Source organism: Rhinopithecus roxellana, chromosome 20 (genome assembly GCF_007565055.1).
Source record: "Rhinopithecus roxellana isolate Shanxi Qingling chromosome 20, ASM756505v1, whole genome shotgun sequence".
Lineage (NCBI taxonomy): Eukaryota > Metazoa > Chordata > Mammalia > Primates > Cercopithecidae > Rhinopithecus > Rhinopithecus roxellana.
This window is the reverse complement of record NC_044568.1, coordinates 50,677,261-50,700,538: the sequence shown is the minus strand read 5'-3', so window position 1 is coordinate 50,700,538 and position 23,278 is coordinate 50,677,261. Positions and strand designations below refer to the sequence as shown.

Genomic DNA, 23,278 nt, shown 5'->3' with positions numbered 1-23,278 from the left:
GATCCAGATACTTCACTCCCCCTTCACCTCGAAAGACCTACCGCAAATTGACACCCTTCCGTGAAACTCACAATGCTCCTGCCCTTGCCCCCATCTCTTCGGGGCAGTACGTGGTCTGCAGCTAAACACTCTCACATTTACGACTTCCTTGAATATTTAAGAACCTGGTGGTTACTTAAGGAACATTAAAAAATAAATTTAAATTCAATGGCCGAATACAGATGACGTTAAGAGATTGGAAGTTAAAACCTGTATAAAAGGATAAAAGGTTGGAAGTTAAAACTATAGTTAATTCACCTAAAACAAACATCTGATTAGGACATTTGGCATGATTCTGTTTGTATCAAAAGATGAAAAATCGGCCGGGAGCGGTGGCTGTTGCACTACAGCCTGGGCAACAGAGCGAGGCTCTGTCTCAGAACAAACAAAAAAAATCAAAGCACTTTGTTACTGCATTTGAAATCCTGGATAGAAAAGATGTAGAAGTGCCTCAACACAGTTCCTAAACTGCCTAGGAATTCCGTTGCTTGTGAGAGGGTTTACATCTTTCCTTACCGTGACCTCTAATGGAAGAAAGGTCGCGTCAAGAACTATCCTTTTGACCGGGCGCAGTAGCTCACGCCTGTAATCCCAGCAATTTGGGAGGCCAAGGCGGGCGGATCTCTTGAGGTCAGGAGGTCCAGACTAGCCTGGCCCAAATCGTGAAACCCTGTCTCCATTAAAAGACAAAAATTAGCCGGGCGTGGTGGCGGGCGCCTGTAATTCCAGCTACTCGGGAGGCTGACACGCGAGGATCACTTGAACCCGGGAGATGGAGGTTGCAGTGAGCAGAGATCGCGCTACTGCACTTCAGCCTGGGCAACGAAGCAAGATTCCTTCGTCTCAAAAAACAAAGAAACAAAAAAAGAATCCTTTCGGAGAGGGGGCTTGCAGTTTAAGTAAGTTAAACATCCACGTATAATAAAGCCACTTAGAAGGCGGTGCATTTTCACACGCTCTCAAACCAGGCCTGGGTTTTTCCTCCCAAGCTCAGGCCTTATTCCTACTGGGTAGGAGAGAAACACTGCAGCAAAATCCACACAAAGAGCTCTTTTCACTTGTCCTCAAAACCTCACGGGTCGCAAATCGGGGCTAAACGGCTCAGGCGCCTGCTTAGGGCACCGGGCCGGAGGTGGAACGGATCCCAGCCGCCTCGGGGCCAGGAAGAGATAAAGTGTCGCAGGCCCGGCGTCTCCGCCCTCCGCCTCAGGCGGCGCAGCATCGCTCTCCCAGTAGCCCATTTTCCAGGGAGACTCCTCGGCTGCGAGAGCCGGACGAAGATGGGCCCAAAGCCACCGCAGCGGCCAGAGCGGGGAACCACTGAGGAACCGCGCCCCCTGCAGCGGCCGTTGAATCGCTTCCGACAGCCCTGGGCGGGGCGTCGCGCAATCCCTGGGCGCTGATTGGGCACTCCGTGTCCCCTCCCCCTCGGCCCGGCGCGGCCTCTGTCTCCTTTGACCTCGATTTCAAGCCATGCGCTGAGCTTCGGTTGGTCTGGTTTCCTTGAGGCGTGAGCTCGGTCTGTCCAATGAGGAGCGAGGGTCGCGGGGGCTGTCGGGAAGGGCGGCCGACAGATATAAACAGCCTGCGGGGCGTTCCCTCGCGCTGTGGTGGTCGTGCGGGTTTCCGTTGGAGGTCTCGCTGGAAGGTACCCTGCGGTCACAGAGACGGCATCCCGGAGACGATGGCGGAGGGAGATAATCGCAGCACCAACCTGCTGGTGAGTCCTGGCCTCCTGTCCCCCGGGAGCCGAGCGAGGCCTCCAGACGTCCGTGGGCTCAAACACCGCGGCCTGGTCCCTGTCACCCGCCGCGGGCCCGGCCCTTCTCTCCCGGGGCAGGCGACGATGCCTGGCCCTCGGGCTTCTTGGGTAACTCCTGGGTGTCGACCCCTTATCTTTCCTGGGGACGGTGCGCGATGGGGCGAGGAGGGCGCGTGATTCCTCACCGCGGGTAGAAGGAGGAAGTGGGAGGCAGAGGGGCTGCGACACTAGCCTGGGGTGCGGGTGGGGGCAGAAGGCCTCCTGGGGCCTGTCCAGCGCTTTCGGGGCCCAGGCCCCAGCCGTATTCGGCTTTCCCCGTCTTTCATCTTAACCTGGATGTGCCTGCCTTCTTTTCCCCCTAAAACTTGGGCAACAGTGGCGGGTCAAAGGGCTACTGCCGAGAATTTCTGTTAGAGCGGGTACAACTTACAACTACAGGGAGGCTGCGAGCTCACCGTGGGGAACCCGGAGTGGGGTCCAGCTGAACAGACAATGGGATGTCTTGGCGTTTGGAATTTGGAAGTCTGGCGGGGGTGGGGGTCACAGGACTACTGGAAACAGCTTTAGAGTAATAAGCAGGGATCCGAAGGAACTGCAGTGAGATGGTATCATAGGCGGACAAATTTTTATTTGTTGTGAATTTAAGTGCACCATGTAGGCAAAAAAACAAGAGAAATATCTTGTTACCCTTCCCTGGTGACTGCAGGTCGCATACTAGCAATGAAAAACCGAACCAAAGAATTTACCTAGGCGCTTTTGAACTTCCAAGAGCCCAGATGCTGGCCAGTGACGTGACTTCAGGGCAGTTTTGATTGTGCGTGATTTTATATTTGCTTTTAGAAATGCGTGCTTTGTTCCTGTAAACACACACTGCTTCTAGCGTAGTTAGTTCCCAGCATGGATCCTTTTAAGAGGATTAATTGCAGCACAAAGAAGTTGCTCAAGCCGTGTTGAAATGACAAATCCTGGGCTAGAGCTCCTGCTTCCCAACTCACTTTCCAGCAGAGCAATGTAATCTAAGGAAAGCAAAGCCTTTGGTCGTGGATTTCTTGGATGCAAATCGGTTAACCTGTGTGTGTTTCCCCCTTGGTAAAATGGGGACAGTAATAACACCTTTTTTAAGAGTTGTTGGGAAGATTAATTGAAGTATAAATATAAATGCTCAGCAGAGTGCCCACACATAGTAGTCTCTTCTTTCACTAGTATTAAGCATGGAATATAAAGTCAGAAATATTGAGATCACACGAGTACTCAGCGTGGCACATATAGCGAGCGTCTTTGTTAAGATTAAGTGCCTTGTTCTGTCATTTGCATGATTTCTAGTGAATGACTTTTACAAAGAGACAAGGTCTCAGCCCAGGCTGGGCTCAAGTGACCCCCACACCCCCACCAAGTGCTGGGATTACAGGTGTGAGCCACTGCACCCAGACTGATAACATAGAGACACTTGGGTTTCTTATTCTAGTTTTTTCTTCCTTTACCAAAACCAGCTTTAAGCGCTTTTGCTACATTAGCTCATCCTAGAGGTCCACTTTCGGCTGTTCAGAGTCACAGAAAAATTTGAAGTATAATCAGAATGACATCCTAAGTGGTAAGAAACACTGTATTGAGGAGATATATTGACCCTAAAATGCCACTTTAATTTGGTGAAAGTAGTTTTGCTTAATTGTGCAATGAATGTCAACATCTGAGTGATTCCATTACACAAAGAGCTATTTTAGAAATTGAATGCTGTTCAGGGAAAGTCTTTCCTAATGGATTTAGAAGGGTTTAAGTCAATAAGATGACAAAAACAACGGATCAATTCTAACCATCTGAAATAAAGTTATTTCATTTTATTAATACTCTGGACACTGCCACATGATTCCCTGTATGACTTTGAGAAAGTAAACCATTTTGAGCTCACTTTAATTGCAAAATGAGTCTAATTATCCCTACCTTGTGGCTGTCTATAAGGATTAAGTTACATCATGTATATAAAGAGTAGCCCAGTGCTTGGACTAGAAAAGTGACCATTAAAAGGATATTTAGGCCGGGCCGGGTGACTCATACCTGTAATCCCAGCACTTTGGGAGCCCGAGGTAAGTGGATCATTTGAGGTCGAGAGTTCGAGACCAGCGTGGCCAACATGGTGAAATCCCGTCTCTACAAAAAATTAGCCAGGCGTGGTGGTGTGCGCCTGTAGTCCCAACTACTCAGGAGGCTGAGGTAGGAGAATCGCTTGAATCCGGGAGGCGGAGGCTGCAGTGAGCCGAGATCTCCCCACTGCACTCCAGCCTGGGTGACAGAGTGAGACTCCGTCTCAAAAAACAACCAAAAAGAAAAACCCCATTGGGTTTTCATCTTTGAGATTGCAGTTTTTCAGAAACCAACTTGTTTAAAGTTGGCAATTTGGTTAAGACGTTATTTTTTGTATTTGGAGCTTTAAAATAATTGAAGTCTATGAACCACAAAAATGTTGAGAGTGGTAAAATGATCACTTTAAATGTCGGTGGTATTTAGGCTGCAGAGACTGCGAGTCTGGAAGAACAGCTGCAAGGATGGGGAGAAGTGATGCTGATGGCTGATAAAGTCCTCCGATGGGAAAGAGCCTGGTTTCCACCTGCCATCATGGGTGTGGTTTCTTTGGTGTTTCTGTAAGTGAGCTATTAGATTACTATGGGTTGTACTTCTTTTTAATAAAGGCTTTTTAATATATAGCTTCCATTTGTGGGGGTGTCTTAAGTCTCTTCTGTAATATATAAACCATAAAGAACCCATAAAGAATGTGTTTCTCATAAGCACTTCTAGTTTCCAGAATTTGTAGTGCTTATGTAAACTTGGTAACCTAAAGCACTTGAGTAAATCAGTGACTCGCAAACTTTTTGTCCTCCAGACCCTTAAACTCTTTTATTATTATTATTATTATTAGACTTCAAGTTCTGGGATACATGTGTAGAATGTGCAGGTTTGTTACATAGGTATATACAGACGAGCCATGGTGTTTTGCTGCACCCATCAACCCGTCATCAACATTAGGTATTGCTCCTAATGCTATCCCTCCCCTACCCGCACTCCCCTAAACTTAAAAAATACTGAGAACTCCAAAGAGCTTTTGTCCATTGATATTTACTTAACCACTGCAGCTACGATATCAGCATGTCACAAAGCCTCTGGAAAGCCACTTGTGAGAAAAATAGAGGAAAAATAGCAAATATCTCTGAGAAGCAGCGGGTTCAGTGAATAGTTAGACATGTTTAGTTAGGAATAATAATGACTATGTTTTTCTAACCTTTATTAATTTTTTTAACAGGATTATCTACTATCTAGATCCATCTGTTCTGTCTGGCGTTTCCTGTTTTGTTATGTTTTTGTGCTTGGCTGACTACCTTGTTCCCATTCTAGCGCCTAGAATTTTTGGCTCCAATAAATGGTAGGTAGCATAATGATTTGGCAGTCTCATTTCTGTGTAGTTATTGAACTTGGTGGCTGTGATTAGTATGCTGTAAATAAGCAGAGATAATTGTCTAACCATCAGACACCTAAGCATTACATATATTGCTTTTATGTGAAGAATGTCATAACTGATTTGAATATAAACTGTGCATATTCTGTACTCCATAGTTCTTTTATGGTACATATTTACATTTCCATTGATATTTAACATAGTATAATAACTTCACAAATTATTTTTGAATGAATACAGAAAAGGAAACTGGCAGATTTTCATTCACATTCATTTAGCAATTATTTATTAAATGTCTACTGTGGCAGGCACTGTTAAGTACTCTGAAATATTTTGACGTTTAAGATTGATCTTGTGTTAAGGCTGAGATACTGAGACACTGAGGCAGTGGAATGGCAGTTAACAAAGTGAATACCAAGTGTTTCCGAAGAGGTTCAAGCTGTATACTCATGGGTTGCTGATTTTATTTATAGCAATTTTTTTTTTTTTTTTTTTTTTTTTCTTGAGATGGAGTCTCACTCTGTCGCCCAGGCTGGAGTGCAGTGGCACAGTCTCGGCTCACTGCAAGCCCCACCTCTCGGGTTCACGCCATACTTCTGCCTCAGCCTCCCGAGTAGCTGGGACTACAGGCGCCCGCCACCACGCCCAGCTAATTTTTTTTTTTTTTTTTTGTATTTTTAGTAGCGACGAGGTTTCACCATGTTAGCCAGGATGGTGTCGATCTCCTGACCTTGTGATCCGCCTGCCTTGGCCTCCCAAAGTGCTGGGATTACAGGCGTGAGCCACCGTGCCTGGCCTATTTATACCATTCTTTAAATGGTTGCTTATGAACTCCTCAGATATAGTTAAGTGGATAAGGATCGTATTAAAAGTATTTTAACTTCCTCTAGCATGTTGAATTTTGATTCAAATAATCAGCCAAAATAGATGTTGGAATAGATTTTTTCTTCTCAGCTACTATTCTATCCTTGTCTGTTTATTTTATTTGGTTAGTATTCTACTTGTGCCTTTGGTTGTTTGTATCTCAGAGGATAGCAAATTGCAAAATAATTCTGTAAACATAAGAATTTGAAATGTGTATCTTATGGATCTTTAAGAACAAATTCAGTGGCTGGGCGCGGTGGCTCAAGCCTGTAATCCCAGCACTTTGGGAGGCCGAGACGGGCGGATCACGAGGCCAGGAGATCGAGACCATCCTGGCTAACATGGTGAAACCCCGTCTCTACTAAAAATACAAAAAACTAGCCGGGCGAGGTGGCGGGCGCCTGTAGTCCCAGCTACTCGGGAGGCTGAGGCAGGAGAATGGCGTGAACCCGGGAGGCGGAGCTTGCAGTGAGCTGAGATCCGGCCACTGCACTCCAGCCTGGGCGACAGAGCAAGACTCCGTCTCAAAAAAAAATAAATAAAAAATAAAAAAAAAAAAATAAAATAAAATAAAATACAAAAAGCTAGCCGGGCGAGGTGGCGGGCGCCTGTAGTCCCAGCTACTCGGGAGGCTGAGGCAGGAGAATGGCGTGAACCCGGGAGGCAGAGTTTGCAGTGAGCGGATATCCGGCCACTGCACTCCAGCCTGGGCGACACAGCGAGACTCCGTCTCAAAAAAAAAAAAAAAAAAGAACAAATTCAAAGTTTGCTTAAATTATGATATAATTGACAATATTTAAAGGTGTTTCCCCCAACAGCAGAAGGGATTAGTGTTAGGAACTATCCTTCGAATTGTTTTTCACTTGCAGTAATGAATCAATGTTGTTGGCTCTTTTGGGCAAGTTTCTGAATGTGCAATGTAACAGAGTTAGCAAAGGAAATAAATCACTGACCTTGGCCTTATTAGCCAGATGACATTCCAGTCTGCTAATTTATAACTCCTAGAGGAAAGTTTGCAGAAATAACCACTGATAGTTTCATGGTATGACTCAAGTTATTGATAGAGCAGATTTTGTTTATTTTTTGATCTTACAAGGAAGAAAGAACACTCTTTTGCATAGCCACAGTCTAGCCTTGACCATGGGCAAGAAATCACGCCTCACTGTTAAAAAGAAGTTCCAGGGCTCAGCAGAAATTATTCTACTTTATCTATCACTGCAGTTTTACAGAGATGAGGGCTAGAGAAGAAAAGGCAACACATCCCTCAGCTCAGCACAGGGCAATAATAGCAGCCATTATAGCTGTGTAGCGAAGACAGTGCAAAGGCAATTCAAAAAAATAAAAATAAAATCAGAACCAAGAAAAACTATATATATAAAAGGTTTTCTTGGAGGGTCTCTTGGATTTTTACTGCTGTGTTGTTTGTTGATTATATTTTCCCTCCCCTAGGACTAAATTTATGAAGAAGAATTTAGATTTGAGCTGTTTATTGCTGCCTTGTCATCAAATGTATGAAGCCCAGTTGGGGGTGTTATGTGTTAAATGCTAGTAGTATCTTACTAAAGAGCATTCAAATACAGCTGTTTAGTGGGATTCTGATAGGTATAGTGCAGAATTTATTAGGATCTAAAGAATATTTAGGAATAGCAAAATCAGATTTATACTGATTTCTCTATGGCCCATAGAAGTCATGAGTCTTACTACCATTAAATAAATGTGACTTCAGAGCCATAGATGATCATTTCTTTATTACACACACACACTCTCGCTCTCATACACTCAGTTTATGTAAAAACTTACTCCTGTGCTATAAAAGGTGTCTTAATGGTGGAAGGACTTTTTCACCTACGTAAGATATTGGTGAGACATTGTTTTTATTTGGATTTTCTTTAGAAGATAGCTCTTAAATTGAATAGGGTGGTGTGTTTTGGTCAACTGTAGCAATTTTTTTATAGCAAAAGGCAAATTTCTTTTTCTAGGACCACTGAACAACAGCAAAGATTTCATGAAATTTGCAGCAATCTAGTAAAAACTCGACGCAGAGCTGTGGGTTGGTGGAAACGCCTCTTCACACTAAAGGAAGAAAAACCTAAGATGGTACTTTTTTTGCTTTGACTTAAGTACAGTAAAATGTTAAGATTTGAGTCAACTTGCCTTTTGTTTTAATAGTTATTTGAAATTTATTCATTGGTTAATTCCTAAGTACATTCATAAATGTTTACTTGTATTAATTAGACTGAATTATCTTAAAATTAAAAATTTTACTTTTGCATTAAATTTTTTATTCTAGTAAAATTCTTCTGTTTCATTTTTCTTACTGAAATAATAGTAAAAGACATATGCTTAGAAAGCATCTTTTCAGGCCTGGCACAGTGGCTCATGCCTATAATCCCAGCTACACGGTAGGCTAAGGATCACTTGAGCTCAGGAGGTTGAGGCTGCAGTGAGCTTGTGTTTGGGGAGTAAGCTGTTTGCACCACTGCACTCCAGCCTTTGTGACAGAATGAGACTCTGTCTCAAAAAAAAAAAAAAAAGGAAAGCATCTGTTCATCTGTTCTCTCATCTGTCAGCTTCACGTTGTGAGGCTGCTCTGTGAAGTTACTAACTGAAAAGATCTATAATTTATATCAAAATATTTACATAGAGAATTGAAGTAATTCTAGGAAGAAACGTATCCAAATTCTATAAAGTAGATCCAATGGAATAGGTTTTTAAATCTAAGAATTTTTAAAGAAAAGTGATAATAAAAGCTAAATTATTTCCTGAACTTTGAAACACACTCTTCTTTAATTGACAAATAAGAATTACATGTATTTTTGGTGTCATCATGAAGTTTTGATATTAAATTCTTGTTGTTTTCATTGCTAGTACTTCATGACCATGATCATTTCTCTTGCTGCGGTTGCTTGGGTGGGACAACAAGTTCACAACCTGCTTCTCACCTACCTGATAGGTAAGTCTTTGAGGAAAAACTACAGGCACATCCTGGCCAGTGAAATTGAACTGTAACTTCGTCAATAAACAACTCCCTAAGTTTTAGACACCGAAAAGGAACTGTGGGAATATAGAAAGATGATTATGGTCTCATAGAAAGTGAAAACAATGCAATAACCAAGGTAGAAAGTAATGCGCAAGAGGTAAAAATAAGCAATGATTATTTTCTGAGGTGGAAGAGGGGATGAGAGCAGAAGTTTCTGGGGATACATCCCAGTGGAAGTAATTGGTTTCATGTTGTTTCCTCCCATTACAGAGTTTAATAATCTGGGAACCTACCTTCTTTAAAATGTAATAATTGGCTGGGCACGGTGACTCAGCCTGTAATCCCAGCACTTTGGGAGGCTGAGGTGGGTGGATCACTTGAGGCCAGGAGTTTGAGACCACCCTGGCCAACGTGGGGAAACCCCGTCTCTACTAAAAATACAAAAATTAGTTGGATGTGGTGGTGCACACCTGTAGTCCCAGCTACTTCGGAGGCTGAGGCATGAGAATCACCTGAACCCAGGAGGTGGAGGTTGCAGTGAGCTGAGATCACACCACTGCACTACACACACACACACACACAGAACCTCAGATCACCTGAGGTCAGGAGTTGGGAGACCACCTGGCCAACATTGCAAAATCATATGTGTACTAAAAATACAAAAATTAGCCAGGCGTGGTGGCAGGCGCCTGTAATCCCAGCTACTCTACTTGGCGGGGTGAGGCAGGAGAATCTCTTGAACCCGGGAGGTGGAGGTTGCTGTGAGCCGAGATTGTGCCACTGCACTCCAGCCTGGGCAAAAAGAGTGAGAGTTGTCACTGTGCACGGTGGCTCATGCCTATAAACCTAGCACTTTGGGAGGCTGAGGCCGGCGGATCACCTGAGATCGGGAGTTTGAGACCAGCCTGACCAACATGGAGAAACCCCGTCTCTACTAAAAATACAAAATTAGTCAGGCGTGGTGGCACATGCCTGTAATCCTAGCTACTTGGGTAGCTGAGGCAGGAGAATCGCTTGAACCTGGGAGGTGAAGGTTGCGGTGAGCCAAGATCCACCATTGTACTCCAGCCTGGGCAACAATAGTGAAACTTTGTCTCAAAAATAAATAAATAAATAACCTTTAGCAAGTTAATTGCTGCCTCCTTAATGTTGCTTTTTTTACATTTATTTTAAGTGACTTCCTTACTATTGCTTCCTGGACTAAACCAGCATGGAATCATTTTGAAGTACATTGGAATGGCCAAGAGGGAGATAAACAAACTTCTCAAACAAAAAGAAAAGAAAAATGAATGATTCATCTGCTTTAATCAGTGTGATTAGTGGCACACTCATTGCTCCTGGAATGGTTTCTGCTGTACTATCTGGATACTAAAATGTTATGGAAGTAGCTCTTTGCTCTCCCTCACTCTGCCCTTAGTTGATAGAAATTCAGACTCCCCAAGTAAGGCTTTGTGCATAGTGTCTTCATGTCGCATATAGTTGAGTGCGTTCTTAGCAGTTGGCTTCATGGACAACTCATTATTGTGTATAATTTGTTTTGATTTTTCTTACCCAGTGTTAATTGAATTCTTGCTTTTAGACAACTTCCTTTTGTAGTGGTGAACCTTGCCCTTTAGTACAGTTCAAGTGAATCCGGATAATTGTTCATCTTTGCTTTAGCTTAGATACCATGTAGTAGTCTGTGGCTACAGGAAGCTGGTTCTGTCTGCTTCCACAGTCTGCTTAAAAAACTGTCGGACTTCATGAATATAGAGACCAAGTTTACCACTTCTGATGAAGAGACCAATTAAGATTCATTCCTCATTCTGTTTCTTTCCGGTGGGAGAAGAGTCCCCATGAAATAAAATGAAACTGATTCCATGTGCTAGTACTTGTAGGCTTCTCCCTTGTGCAAAGCTTAGCAATTTGTAGGAAGCTTTGATCTTTTTGTCCAAAAAAAGGAATGTCTGACAGGCTTAAGCTTTTGTCCCCTTGCACTTAGACTCGAAGTTAGTAAATCCTTAAGGGCTTTTGACTAGCAGACTTTCACAAGATGACATTTAGGATTTCTAGCATACTTTTAATTTCAGATATTCAGCTGACTTTAGCTATAGTATACAGTAGGTTAAGACTCATGTCTATGATTTTTACTCTAAGACCAGCAAAAGGACAGCAGTCTAATATGTTTAGTTAAGATTCATTTCAGTAGAAGATAATCTTATCTAATTTTTGAGACCAGAATAAGCCTTTTAAGGTAAACCTTAAAATTCTCATTTTATGGTAATACTGGCCATTTTAGTCCCCTAGGTTTGACCTGGGAGATAGTGACTACACTGGTGTCTGACTTTTTTTCCTAGAGATTTCTCCCTGAAAAATACAAGGGCTGTTGGTGAGAGCAGACTTGAGGTGATGATCGTTGGCCTCTGGTCTACAAAGATGTCGTAACTCCTTGGAAAGCTTCTTCTTATCATTCTTAACTTGTTGGTAGCTAGAAATTTAGAGTAGTTGAAATCTGTAGGAATGAACTTCTGAGGGCCAAAAAATGTGACTGACTTGGGAACAATTCTTAAACTGATTAGCTGTAATATAGTTTTGTGAATTTATTGCACTGATGTTGTACCTTGTGATATATCTGTCCCTATTGAATAAGTGTTTTCTCCTCTTTAATATTGCTGTAAACAGTGGTGCCCATTGTAGCATTTTTTTTTTTTTTGGTATTTCATAAGAAAACTACCTTAATTTTACCTTACTTTCATTGTAAATAAGCCTGTCTTCCCATCTGGATTTTGTTTGTATATACATGTTCTACTGATTAACTACTTTTGCAGTTTTAATCCTGTATTATTCTACTTTGTTTTGTGTAAAATGGGAAAAAATAAAAAAAGCTGGAATCTTCATGTCTCACTTTCTTTAACTTAGCCAATGTAATATTTACATGATTGGATTTATGAATCTGATTAATGAAGTACCCTGTGTGGTCCTTACGTGTCTATAAGGTACTCTTTAAGAAATCCCACCACTTTGGGAGACCTGGGCACGAGGTTCACTGGAGTCCATGAGTTTGAGGTTGCATTGAGCCGAGTGTACCCCTGCACTCTAGCCTGGGCAACAGAGCAGGACCCTGTTTATGAAAAATTTAAAAAAAAGAAAAATAAAAGGTTTAAGTTTATTTATTTAGCAAATATTCCAGGCAGCATGCTAGAGGGAAGAGGAAATGCAATGAACGAGCAGGAGCCAACTGTGTGAGAGAGGAGGAAGCTGGAAGAACCGGCAGGGACAGAACTGGCTAAATGGTTCCCGTGTGGACACCTTGTACCCCAGGGCCTTGCTAGTGTCTGGTACATGAGTGCTCAGTAAACAACTGTTGGGTGACTTGTCTGAGCTTCACTTATTTTTTAATTAAAAAAATATTTTAGCCAGGTGTGGTGGCTCACGCCTGTAATCCCAGCACCTTGGGAGGCCGAGGTGGGCAGATAATTTGATGTCAGGAGTTCGAGAACAGCCTGGCCAACATGGTGAAACCCCGTCTACTAAAAATAGAAAAATTAGCCGCATGTGATGGCGTGCGCCTGTAATCCCAGCTACTCGGGAGGCTGAAGCAGGAGAATCGCTTGAACCCGGGAGGCGGAGGCTGCAGTGCGCCCGAGACTCCGTATCAAAAGTAAAATAAAATAAAAATTACGGCCCGCGCGGTGGCTCCCGCCTGTAATCCCAGCACCTTTGGAGGCCGAGGCGGGCGGATAGCAAGGTCAGGAGATCAAGAACATCTTCGCCAAAATGGGGAAACCACATCTCTATTAGCCGGGCGTGGTGGCGCGCGCCTGTAGTCCCAGCTACTCAGGAGGCTGAGGCAGAAGAAATCACCTGAACCCGGGAGTCGGAGGTTGCAGTGAGCCGAGATCACGCCACTGCACTCCAGCCTGGGTTACAAGAGCGAAATTCCGTCTCAAAAAAAAAAAAAAAAAAAGTAGACGAACCTCCAATGAACGGTTCACCTTGCCTCTCCCAGGCCGCACCGCGGGAGTTCGATTCCACCGACTCTCAACTGCCAACCCCTGAGGAGGCTCAGTCTTTTTTTTTTTTTTTTTTTTTTTTTTTTTTTGAGACGGAGTCTTGCTCTGTCACCCAGGCTGGAGTGCAGTGGCCGGATCTCAGCTCACTGCATGCTCTGCCTCCCGGGTTTACGCCATTCTCCTGCCTCAGCCTCCCAAGTAGCTGGGACTACAGGCGCCCGCCACCTCAACCCGGCTAGTTTTTTGTATTTTTTAGTACAGACGGGGTTTCACCGTGTTAGCCAGGATAGTCTCGATCTCCTGACCTCGTGATCCGCCCGTCTCGGCCTCCCAAAGTGCTGGGATTACAGGCTTGAGCCACCGCTCCCGGCCAGAGGCTCAGTCTTTCCCTTCCCCTCCTGCTTCTCCTAGGCGGTCCTTGTTTTTGCCGGTCCTTTGAAAGTCTCGCGATAGCTCTGCCGCTTCCCATAACTCCGTGCGCTCTCCCCTCCCGTTCTCTTTCCGCCATCTTTCCGCGCTGGTGAGTAGCACTCTCTGAGAGCTCCAATTTCATCTGTCTGCCATCGGCGCAATCCTGCAATCTAAGGTTTGGTCTCAGTGTCCTGCGAGGAGGCTGGACCCCTCCTTGGCCGATGATCCTGGCCTTGCCGGTTCCTGGAGAGGCATAGAGAAGAGACATGCCCGGGCGCCCCAGAGTCTGCACTCCGGGGATCCCGGTTCATGGGGTGCAGGCCGCAGCGCTGGCGGGAGCCGCAACCTTCGACTGCCTAGCTAGGCAGTAACTCCGGTTCGGGCCACAGCGTCTGAATCTCCCTATAGTGCTGAGGCTGCGCCTTGGCCCCGGGCGGCGGGCAACATCGGGACTGGTGGGCCGTGCAGCTTCTCGTTGCTGGGGCCGCGCTGGGAGTTTGGGCGGCTGAGGCCACGCAGCAGATAAAAGTTGCATCGTGCCGGGGTTGGCAGTTTGCTGGGTGCCAATTTGGATCTTCTGGGCCGCGGAGTTTTTCTTTAGACACTTTGAACTTAAGGGGAGAGATTTAAGTTCTACTCTTTACTATTGGCACTTTGGTCTCCATACTTAAGGGCTTTCAGAACTTCAGTTCCCATTAGAAGAGAGTCCATTCTGACAGTATGTAAAATGTTTCCATTTGCCACTGTGGCACTTGCTGTTGGACGTAATTTTAAATGGCACAAAGATGGATGTTTAGTTTAATTGATGGTTGATGGTAGGTGAGAGTGAACTGTTTTAAAGTGCAATGTTAATAGTACAGAATCTGCTGATTTTCAGCAATTTGGAAAATGTTGCCGATGATACTCTGCTTCTGTTCTGAATCATTGATCGACTATAGCCTATGTTTTCATTTCGGTAGCTGGCAGTTTCTGCTAGTTCTGTCGTTTTCTTGTATCAAGTAGATTTTGTCCCACATTTCATTACCTCCAGACGTTGGCGTGTGGCACGATTCGAAGAAGAGTGGTTAGTGAATGAGTGAATTTAAAAATGTGCAGACTGACGTCCCGATAACCTGTTTACAACAACCGTAGTAAATAGGAATTTTTCTGGGTGGTGGGAAATGGAGAAGCAGCCTTCTCAGACTTAAGAAAACTTCGCCAAGGTGGGGCCAGAAAGAAAAGGATACTTCCGCCGGGCGCGGTGGCTCAAGCCTGTAATCCCAGCACTTTGGGAGGCCGAGACGGGCGGATCACGAGGTCAGGAGATCGAGACCATCCTGGCTAACACGGTGAAACCCCGTCTCTACTAAAAAATACAAAAAGCTAGCCGGGCGAGGTGGCTGGCGCCTGTAGTCCCAGCTACTCGGGAGGCTGAGGCAGGAGAATGGCGTAAACCCGGGAGGCGGAGCTTGCAGTGAGCTGAGATCCGGCCACTGCACTCCAGCCCGGGCGACAGCGAGACTCGGTCTCAAAAAAAAAAAAAAAAAAAAAAAGGATACTTCCGAAGTGTATTGGTTGGTGAGTGTCTGTTGATGTTGGCAATGCCAGTAAAACCTCCTGTTTTGTCTTCCCTCAACAGCCACAATGGTGCGCATGAATGTCCTGGCTGATGCTCTCAAGAGCATCAACAATGCCGAAAAGAGAGGCAAACGCCAGGTGCTTATTAGGCCGTGCTCCAAAGTCATCGTCCGGTTTCTCACTGTGATGATGAAGCATGGTAAGTCTGCTGCCGCTGTGTTCTATGTTTTGATGTGAGACTCTTTAAGAAATGAGTCCTGTAGAAATTAATTACGGGGGACCAAAGTATGTCTGTCATACCTGAGAACGAATGCAATTGACTTGTGGGCTGTGGAGGAGGGGATAGTCTGAAACTTGTAAAGAGTCACTTAGAGTAGGACTGCTGGAAGAAGGAGCTCTGCTAGGTGTTTGGGAGCTAAATGAAACCAAGTCACTGAAAGGACTCCTGAGCTCATTTCGAGACCAGCCTGGCCAACATGGCAAAACCCCGTCTCTACTAAAAAAAAAAATCCCAGCTCTTCGGGAGACTGAGGCAGGGAGAATTGCTTGAACCTGGGAGGTGGAGGCTGCAATGAACCGAGATCGGCCACTGCACTCCAGCCTGGGCGACAGCACAAGACGCCATCTCAAAAAAAAAAAACCGGAAGGACTCTTGAGATCTTCTCAGAGCCCCTTGAGAGAAAAGATTGGATTATTGCACTTCTTCGGCACAAGGTAGCCTTTGGGAGTGGGAAGCGGTGAAGGAAGGGTCAACGGGAAAATAATTTCTTTCAGAATTGCAAGGTGGATTGTTTTGGGTATTGTCTCCCAAATCTTATGTGTTAGGTTATAAAAATTAGTTCTGATACAGATCAACTGTCTTCCCCCCAACTTGTTGGAGAAGCAGTCACTGAGGTGATGATGGGAGACTGAAGAATTGAGTAGGCTGGAGCACAGGTTTAGCTCTCAAGTTGATGTCTTTTATTTAATCCAGTCAGTTATCTTTTTGTAGGTTACATTGGCGAATTTGAAATCATTGATGATCACAGAGCTGGGAAAATTGTTGTGAACCTTACAGGCAGGCTAAACAAGGTAAGAATGAGTGATATACACATTTCAAAGCTTTAAGAATTTTGTAATGTGGCGTTAGATGTTGTAATTGCCTTTGGAAATAGTAGTGGTGCCATACTTGCTTTATCCAGTGACTTTAAAAAGGTATAAATATTGACACATATAACTTCATTTGTTTTCCTGGGTTGATTGTGCTAGATTATGTCAGTTGACCTAGTGTTTGTTTGGGTTATAAGCTGTCTCAGGGGAGATGAGGGGTGAAACGTACTGGTGTTTAAATATTGGATGTTAACACTACCCACCTCACTGGCTTGAACTTGGGTGGCTCAAGGCCACTGAGCCTTTTGTCCAAGAAGCTGTGTCCTTCCTCTCAGTGATGTGTTGTTGGGTTTTTTTGGATGGAATCTTTGAGTAAATGGGGCTTCCTAAATAGCAATATTAATACTTTTTCTGTTTTTGCTGGCATAGGTCTTTGGGGTTTATGTTGCTTTTCAGTTTGACTTGTCAACACCTTAACCAAGTAAAACTGATTTTGTGGTTTAAGTGATTGCATGTGTTTTGGGGGCAGGTGTCTAAGCTTGTTGAGGTGTCCACTGTGCTTCCTATCAGGTTTGTAGCTTTCAGATTTGCGAAGAGGCAGATCCTCTAGTCCAAGCTTGTCCAGCCTGTCTAATATTGTTGTTTTGTTTTAGACTTTTAGCAGCCTGAAACCATGGTATTTAGTTTCTGTCTCTAGTGATAAATGGAAAAGAGGGATGAAGAAGTGGCCTTACTGGCCCAACTAGAAACAGAAACTAAGAACCCATGTCTGTATTCTCTCCCTTGGACGCCCCTGTGTCTACTGCAACAGATGAGGGGAAAGAGACCCAGAAAGTGAGTTGCTGAAGTATTTATTAAATATTTGAAGAACTGGCTGGGTGCGGTGGCTCACGCCCGTAATCCCAGCACTTTGGGAGGCTGAGGCAGGTGGATCACGAGGTCAGGAGTTTGAGACCAGCCTGGCCAACATGGTGAAACCTCGTCTCTACTAAAAATACAAAAACTAGCCGGCGCAGTGGCAGGCACCTGTAATCCCAGCTACTTGGGAGGCTGAGGCAGGAGAATTGCTTGAACCAGGCAGGCGGAGGTTACAGTGAGCTGATACCGCACCACTGCACTCCAGCCTGGGTGTCAGGGCAAGACTCCGTAAGATTTGAAGAACTTGCAAGAGTAATATTATTGTGTTTTACTTGTATGTAGCCGTTAGAACCCCACCTCAAAGTAGGATTTATTTATTTTTATTTATATTTCTTTTGAGATATTCTTGGCTCTGGCCTAGGCTGGAGTGCAGTGGCACCATCTTGGCTCACTGCAGCTTCCTTACCTCAAGCCGTCCTCCCACCTCAGCCTCCTGAGTAGCTGGGAATACTGGTGCATACCACTGTGACTGCTAATTTTTTTAAAACGTTTTTGTAGAGGTGGGATCTCGCTATGTTGCTTAGATTTGTCTTAAACTTCTGGGCTCAAGTGATCCTCCCACCTCAGCCTCCCAGAGTGCCAGGATTGCAGGCGTGAGTCACTGGGCCCAGCCGAGAAATAAGTTTGAACAGAGCATTCTGTAAATGGAACTTATTTGTGGCACCCTTGTTCTGTGGTGTGCTACTTTGAAAAATTCTAGCCTATAACAGTTGACATGCAGGCCCTGCTGCTCTGTGCCCTTTTTTTGAGACGGAGTCTCGCTCTCACCCAGGCTGGAGTGCAGTGGCACCATCTTGGCCACTGCAACCTCCGTCTCCCAGGTTCAAGCGATTCTCCTACCTCAGCCTCCCTAGTAGCTGGGATTACAGGTGCGTGGCACCATGCCGGGCTAATTTTTGTATCTTTAGTAAAGATGGGGATTTGCCATGTTGGCCGGGCTGGTCAGGAACTCCTGACCTCAGGTGATCCACCGTGCCTGGCCTGCTCTGTGACTTTAAGCAAAGTAAACAATTTTTGGTTTCTTGGAATTTCATTTCTCCCCATTTATGAGAATGTCCCACTCCATCACTTTCATGCAAGACATGGACCTACCCTTAGCGTGGAAATTGAGCTTGGAAGTAAGATAGTGTGTAAAGACTAGATTGATAACATTCCGGGCTTGATCACATCCTCTTAGGATTCTTCTTAGTTGGGAGAGGGTATGCTGTTTTAATTCTACCAGAATGAGAAGGATTTTTGCTGCTGGAATCAACATAAAAACTTGGATGCAGAGTGCGGCAGACTTTGGGGAAGATCTTTCACTACAGTTTGCTTGGACTAAACTAGTTTTCCCATATTTCTGTCCCTGCATTTCTTTCATCTGCTGTGAGATTGACCTTGTTAGTCAAGTCACAGCATAGCTGATGGGGTAATAGTAGGAGAACTTAAGCAGGCTTCCTGGGTGTAACGCAGTTGGGCCTCTCTGACAAGCCCATTTTCAGTTTCTGTGGGTCAGTCTCTGCTTTTGGAAGTGTTTTTCAAGTATGCCTGTGATTTTAGAGCAGATTTTATGAGCAGAGGGTCTTCAGTTAGTGGACATCAGTTAGTGGACTTTCTTCAGTAGTGTTTTAGGGCTGGCATGTAGTTGAGGGATGACAGCCTTTGGTGAGCTCTTATTTGGGAGGATCATTGTTGCCGTGTCCCGGTAGCCACGAGATGAGAGAATTGCAAGCCCTTTGCTCTTTCTGCCTTCCATCATTCTGTCACATTCATTTGGAAAAATTTGCCTGGGGATGTAGGACATTGTTTCTTGGAAATATGTAATGGTACTTCATTGGTGGGAGCAGTGTTCTTAGTTCGCTGCCGGTGCAGCGTGTTCCTTAGATACTCTAATAATGTGTAGTTTTTAGCTTATGAGCTTCAGGATTTGAGACCCTACGATTTTATTTTAGCCTTACTATATAAGAAAGGGTTGGCTATAGTCTCTCTTGTCAAGACTTGATCTCTTGGCTATGTAAAATCTGATCATTCCGGACAGTTCTCTAGCCAACAGGGAGCACGCCGGTGGCTAGACACTGCCATGTATTGCCTTGTTCCATTTCTTTTCATGTCTTTGCTTTTTCTCCTAGGCATGTGGTGGGCCTCGTAGGCGGGCATAGTCTTCCTTAAGTGTATTTTTTGAAAAGTATGTCAAGAATTGTGCACAGAATAGGTACCCATCTGAATGCTGGTTTGGTTGGTTTGGAGGACTGTTCGTTTATGAATGTCAGCTTGTGTTACTCAGTTTTTCTCTTCATTGGTAAAGTGAAGACTTCTTTTGTTTTTGTTGTTGTTATTTTATAGTGTGGAGTGATCAGCCCCAGATTTGATGTGCAACTCAAAGATCTAGAAAAATGGCAGAATAACCTGCTTCCATCCCGCCAGTTTGGGTAAGTTGGCCTTTCCTTAATTAAAAGAAGTTAATGCTTAAGAATTGCTGTGGTGCAGTTTGACTTGAGGTTTTTTTTTTTTTTGTTCTTTGTTTTTTTCCTTTTTAAAGCAAAGCAGTGGTAATTTGTCTACTCTCAACCATTTTGACCTAATAATTTCCTCAAGTGTTATCCATATTTCTTTTTTCTCTCTTTAAATAGAGACAGGGTTGGCCAGGCGCAGTGGCTCACACCTGTGATCCTAGCACCTTGGGAGGCCGAGGCGGGCGGATCACCTGAGGTTGGGAGTTCGAGACCAGCCTGACCAACATGGAGAAAACCCGTCTCTACCTAAAATACAAAATTAGCCAGGCCTGCTGGTACACACCTGTGATCCCAGCTTCTCGGGAGCCTAAGGCAGGAGAATTGCTTAAACCCAGGAGGCGGACGTTGCAGTGAGCTGAGATCGTGCCATTGCACTCCAGCCTGGGCAATAAGAGTGAAATTCTGTCTCAAGAAAAAAGAGAGAGAGACAGGGTTTCACTTTGTTGCCCAGGCTGGAGTGCAGTGGCTATTCACAAATGTGGTCATAACACACTACAGCCTTGGCTTCCTGGCCCCAAGCAATCCTCCCCACCCAGCCTTTTGTGGATTTGGGAATGCAGGCGCCTGCCACCGTGCCTGGCTATTTGCCATATTTCACGTGTTAGGCTTCAGGTTCTGAGAGGCGCATGAGAGCTTAGACTGGTAGAAGAGGAGGGTTGTGTCCACTTTCATGTCTGCCCTTTTGGCAGATAGTTCATATTGTGTGTTCCCTGTGATTCCAGACTCAGGGCCAGAGTCAGTTCTAAGCCTGGGCCTTTGAGAAAACTTAATTTGGGAATCTTTGTCCGTAAGAGCCTGTCTGAGTTCAAATCCTTGTTTTTCTGCTTTAAAGTCATGAGATCTTGGGAAAGTCATAGCCTTGATTTCTTCGTAAAAGTGGTAATAGTCCTCTGTTTATCACCTGATTTAATTTTGGTAAAACATTTTATGAGCTGACACAGTAAATGTGTATCTTTGTGGTTAAGAATTTATATCCTCCAAATTATGCGTCTGGTGCCTTGGTTGAATGTATTCTCACTTCATGGTTGCTGTATTACTGGTACAGCATTCTCTTACGAAAATCATTTCTCTTTGTAATTATGATAACTGATTTTAATGCTGCACATTTGCATACTGTATGCTTGTTACAGTGATCCCCACAGCCACTCACTGTACATGTGAACGTGTCTCCATATAATAGTTATACGGTGCATGGCAGAAACACAATTCAGACTCAAGTTTATGTGAGTACTTTCAAGTCTCCTTACCTGAGAGCACAAAGTGACATTTGAAGTTAAAGGAGTTCCCAGATGCCTTTGTTTTCAGTCAAGTTTGTTTCATGGTGTAGGCAGAAGTCAGGGCTGTGTGAGGCAGAAGTCAGGGCTGTGTGATTGTGTGGCTCCGCTCTCTGGATCTGGCTCTGTTGGTTGCAGGAGTCATGCTCATATGCTACATGAGGCACCAGCAGTGGCACTGTCAGTTTCTGTGTGCTCCACAGGAAAGCACCCTTAACCACTGATGAGTGTTGATGCTTTTCTGCACTAGAAGGCTCTATGTTGAACTATTAAACTTACCAGCATTTTCTTTTTCCACTCCATAGTTTCATTGTACTGACGACCTCAGCTGGCATCATGGACCATGAAGAAGCAAGACGAAAACACACAGGAGGGAAAATCCTGGGATTCTTTTTCTAGGGATGTAATACATACATTTACCAATAAAATGCCTCATGGACTCTGGTGCTTCCACTTGGTCGTTTTGAGCCTTCACAGCAGTGTAGCCGGAGCGTCTGCGGCAGCATGCCATTGCTTCGTTTATTGGTGAATGCAATTCCCCGAAGTGACTAATACAGCCAAGGGAAAAAGTTCTTATGAAACAAATATGCATAAGAAAACAGTCACCCCTGCTGTCTGCCAAAACCAGGTATTTGACACTAAATATTTTACTTATATTTCATTTTTTTTTGAGACAAAGTCTCACTCTGTCGCTCAGGCAGGAGTGCAGTGGTGCGATCTTGGCTCACTGCAGTCTTCGCCTCCCGGGTTCAAGTAATTGTCCTGTCTCAGCCGCCTGAGAAGCCTGGGATTATAGGTGTGTGTCGCCACACCTGGCTAATTTTTATATTTTAATAGAGACGGGGTTGCGCCGTGTTGCCCAGGCTGGTCTCGAACTCTTGGCCTCACGCGATCAGCGCACCTCGGCCTTCCAAGGTGCTGGGATTACAGCCGTGAGCCACCACACCTGGCCTATATTTCAGTATTTTCTATTAGTTTTTAATGAGTTTATTTTGCCTGGCTAGGATTATTCTGTAAATAGGATTTTAGATCTTGCTTTTGTCACTGACCACTGTAAGAAATACTTGATAGGAATTTTTTTTTTTTTTTGTCAGACAGTCGCTCTGTCACACAGGCTGGAGTGCAGTGCGTGATCTTGGCTCACTGCAACCTCCGCATCCCAGGTTCAGGTAGTTCTTGTGCCTTAGCCTCCCAAGTAGCTGGGATTACAGGTGTGCGCCACCATGTCTGGCTAATTTTTGTATTTTTAGTAGAGACGGGTTTCACCATGTTGGCCAGGCTGGTCTCGAACTCCTGATCTCAAGTGATCCACCTGCCTCGGCCTCCCAAAGTGCTGGGATTACAGGTGTGAACCACCGCGCCTGGCTTAGGAATTGTTCCAAGAGGATCTGGTGCCACTTGGAGGTGCCCATTGAAGTGTGGTGGGCACTGTTGATCACTGACGGGGTAGTTGGTGCTGACCCGGTACTGGGGCGTGTTCCGCAGTCTCTGCTTTGCCCTTGGCTAGCCAGGTAGTGTGCCAAGTGGGGAGAGAAGCTACCTTATGAAGGGGCGTGGATGAACTTCCTGAAAGGAGGGCCTACCTTTGTAATATGTGGGAAGTAGCTACAAATGTTACAGAAGGGCCCTCGAGATGGGGCAGATAAGGCCCCTATTTGTGAGAAGTGAGTTGAGAGGCGTGTTTGGGGCCTCTGATGTTTGGGAGGCTGTGAGTAATTAACGTGAGTTTTGAAGTCCAGCACCAGAACTCAGGTTTCCTCTTCCACTCAGTAGCCTCAACATTCTTATCTGTAATGGAAATGATGCAAAACCCATCCCCGAGTTGAGGGAAAAATGAGATTGTGTAAAGCGTCCTTGGCACGTGACAGTCACAGGCCTGGGGACAGTGAGTCCAGAAGGATTTTCTTATGCCAGGGTTGTAATCTCTAGGATCACAGGGCTGTGACTTGTTTAACCATTGTGTCTCTGGTCCCTAGCCTGCAGCCTCCCAGGAGGCGGAGGTTGCATTGAGCTGAGATCGTGCCATTGCACTCCGGCCTGGGCAACGAGCAAAACTCCATCTCAAGAAAAAAGAAAGACAGGGTTTCACTTTGTTGCCCAGGCTGGAGTGCAGTGGCTATTCACAAGTGTGGTCATAACACACTACAGCCTTGGCATCCTGGCCCCAAGCAATCCGCCCCACTCAGCCTCTTGTGGATTTGGGAATGCAGGCGCCTGCCACCGTGCCTGGCTATTTGCCATATTTCACATGTTAGGCTTCAGGTTCTGAGAGGCGCATGAGAGCTTAGACTGGCAGAAGAGGAGGGTTGTGTCCACTTTCATGTCTGCCCTTTTGGCGGATAGTTCATATTATGTGTTCCCTGTGATTCCAGACTCAGGGCCAGAATCAGTTCTAAGCCTGGGCCTTTGGGAAAACTTAGTTTGGCGTGTAGGGATGCCTCAGTCACTTACATGT

General features: G+C 44.9%; 2 protein-coding genes across 2 annotated transcripts; both read left to right on the top strand.

Moving 5' to 3' along the window:
* Positions 1-1,517: 1,517 nt before the first annotated feature.
* On the top strand, positions 1,518-11,966 carry ARL6IP1 (ADP ribosylation factor like GTPase 6 interacting protein 1). Its single transcript, XM_010370428.2, has 6 exons — positions 1,518-1,759; positions 4,304-4,437; positions 5,094-5,213; positions 8,090-8,207; positions 8,979-9,063; positions 10,265-11,966. Exons 1-6 carry the CDS (start codon positions 1,568-1,570, stop codon positions 10,381-10,383), a joined length of 768 nt encoding a protein of 255 aa, XP_010368730.1. The 5' UTR covers positions 1,518-1,567; the 3' UTR covers positions 10,384-11,966.
* A 1,573-nt stretch (positions 11,967-13,539) lies between these two features.
* On the top strand, positions 13,540-21,276 carry RPS15A (ribosomal protein S15a). The gene is made up of 5 exons (XM_010370429.2): positions 13,540-13,602; positions 15,112-15,249; positions 16,042-16,121; positions 19,380-19,465; positions 21,129-21,276. The coding sequence occupies exons 2-5, from the start codon at positions 15,117-15,119 to the stop codon at positions 21,220-21,222; spliced, it is 393 nt and encodes a 130-aa protein (XP_010368731.1). The 5' UTR covers positions 13,540-13,602; positions 15,112-15,116; the 3' UTR covers positions 21,223-21,276.
* Positions 21,277-23,278: the final 2,002 nt, after the last annotated feature.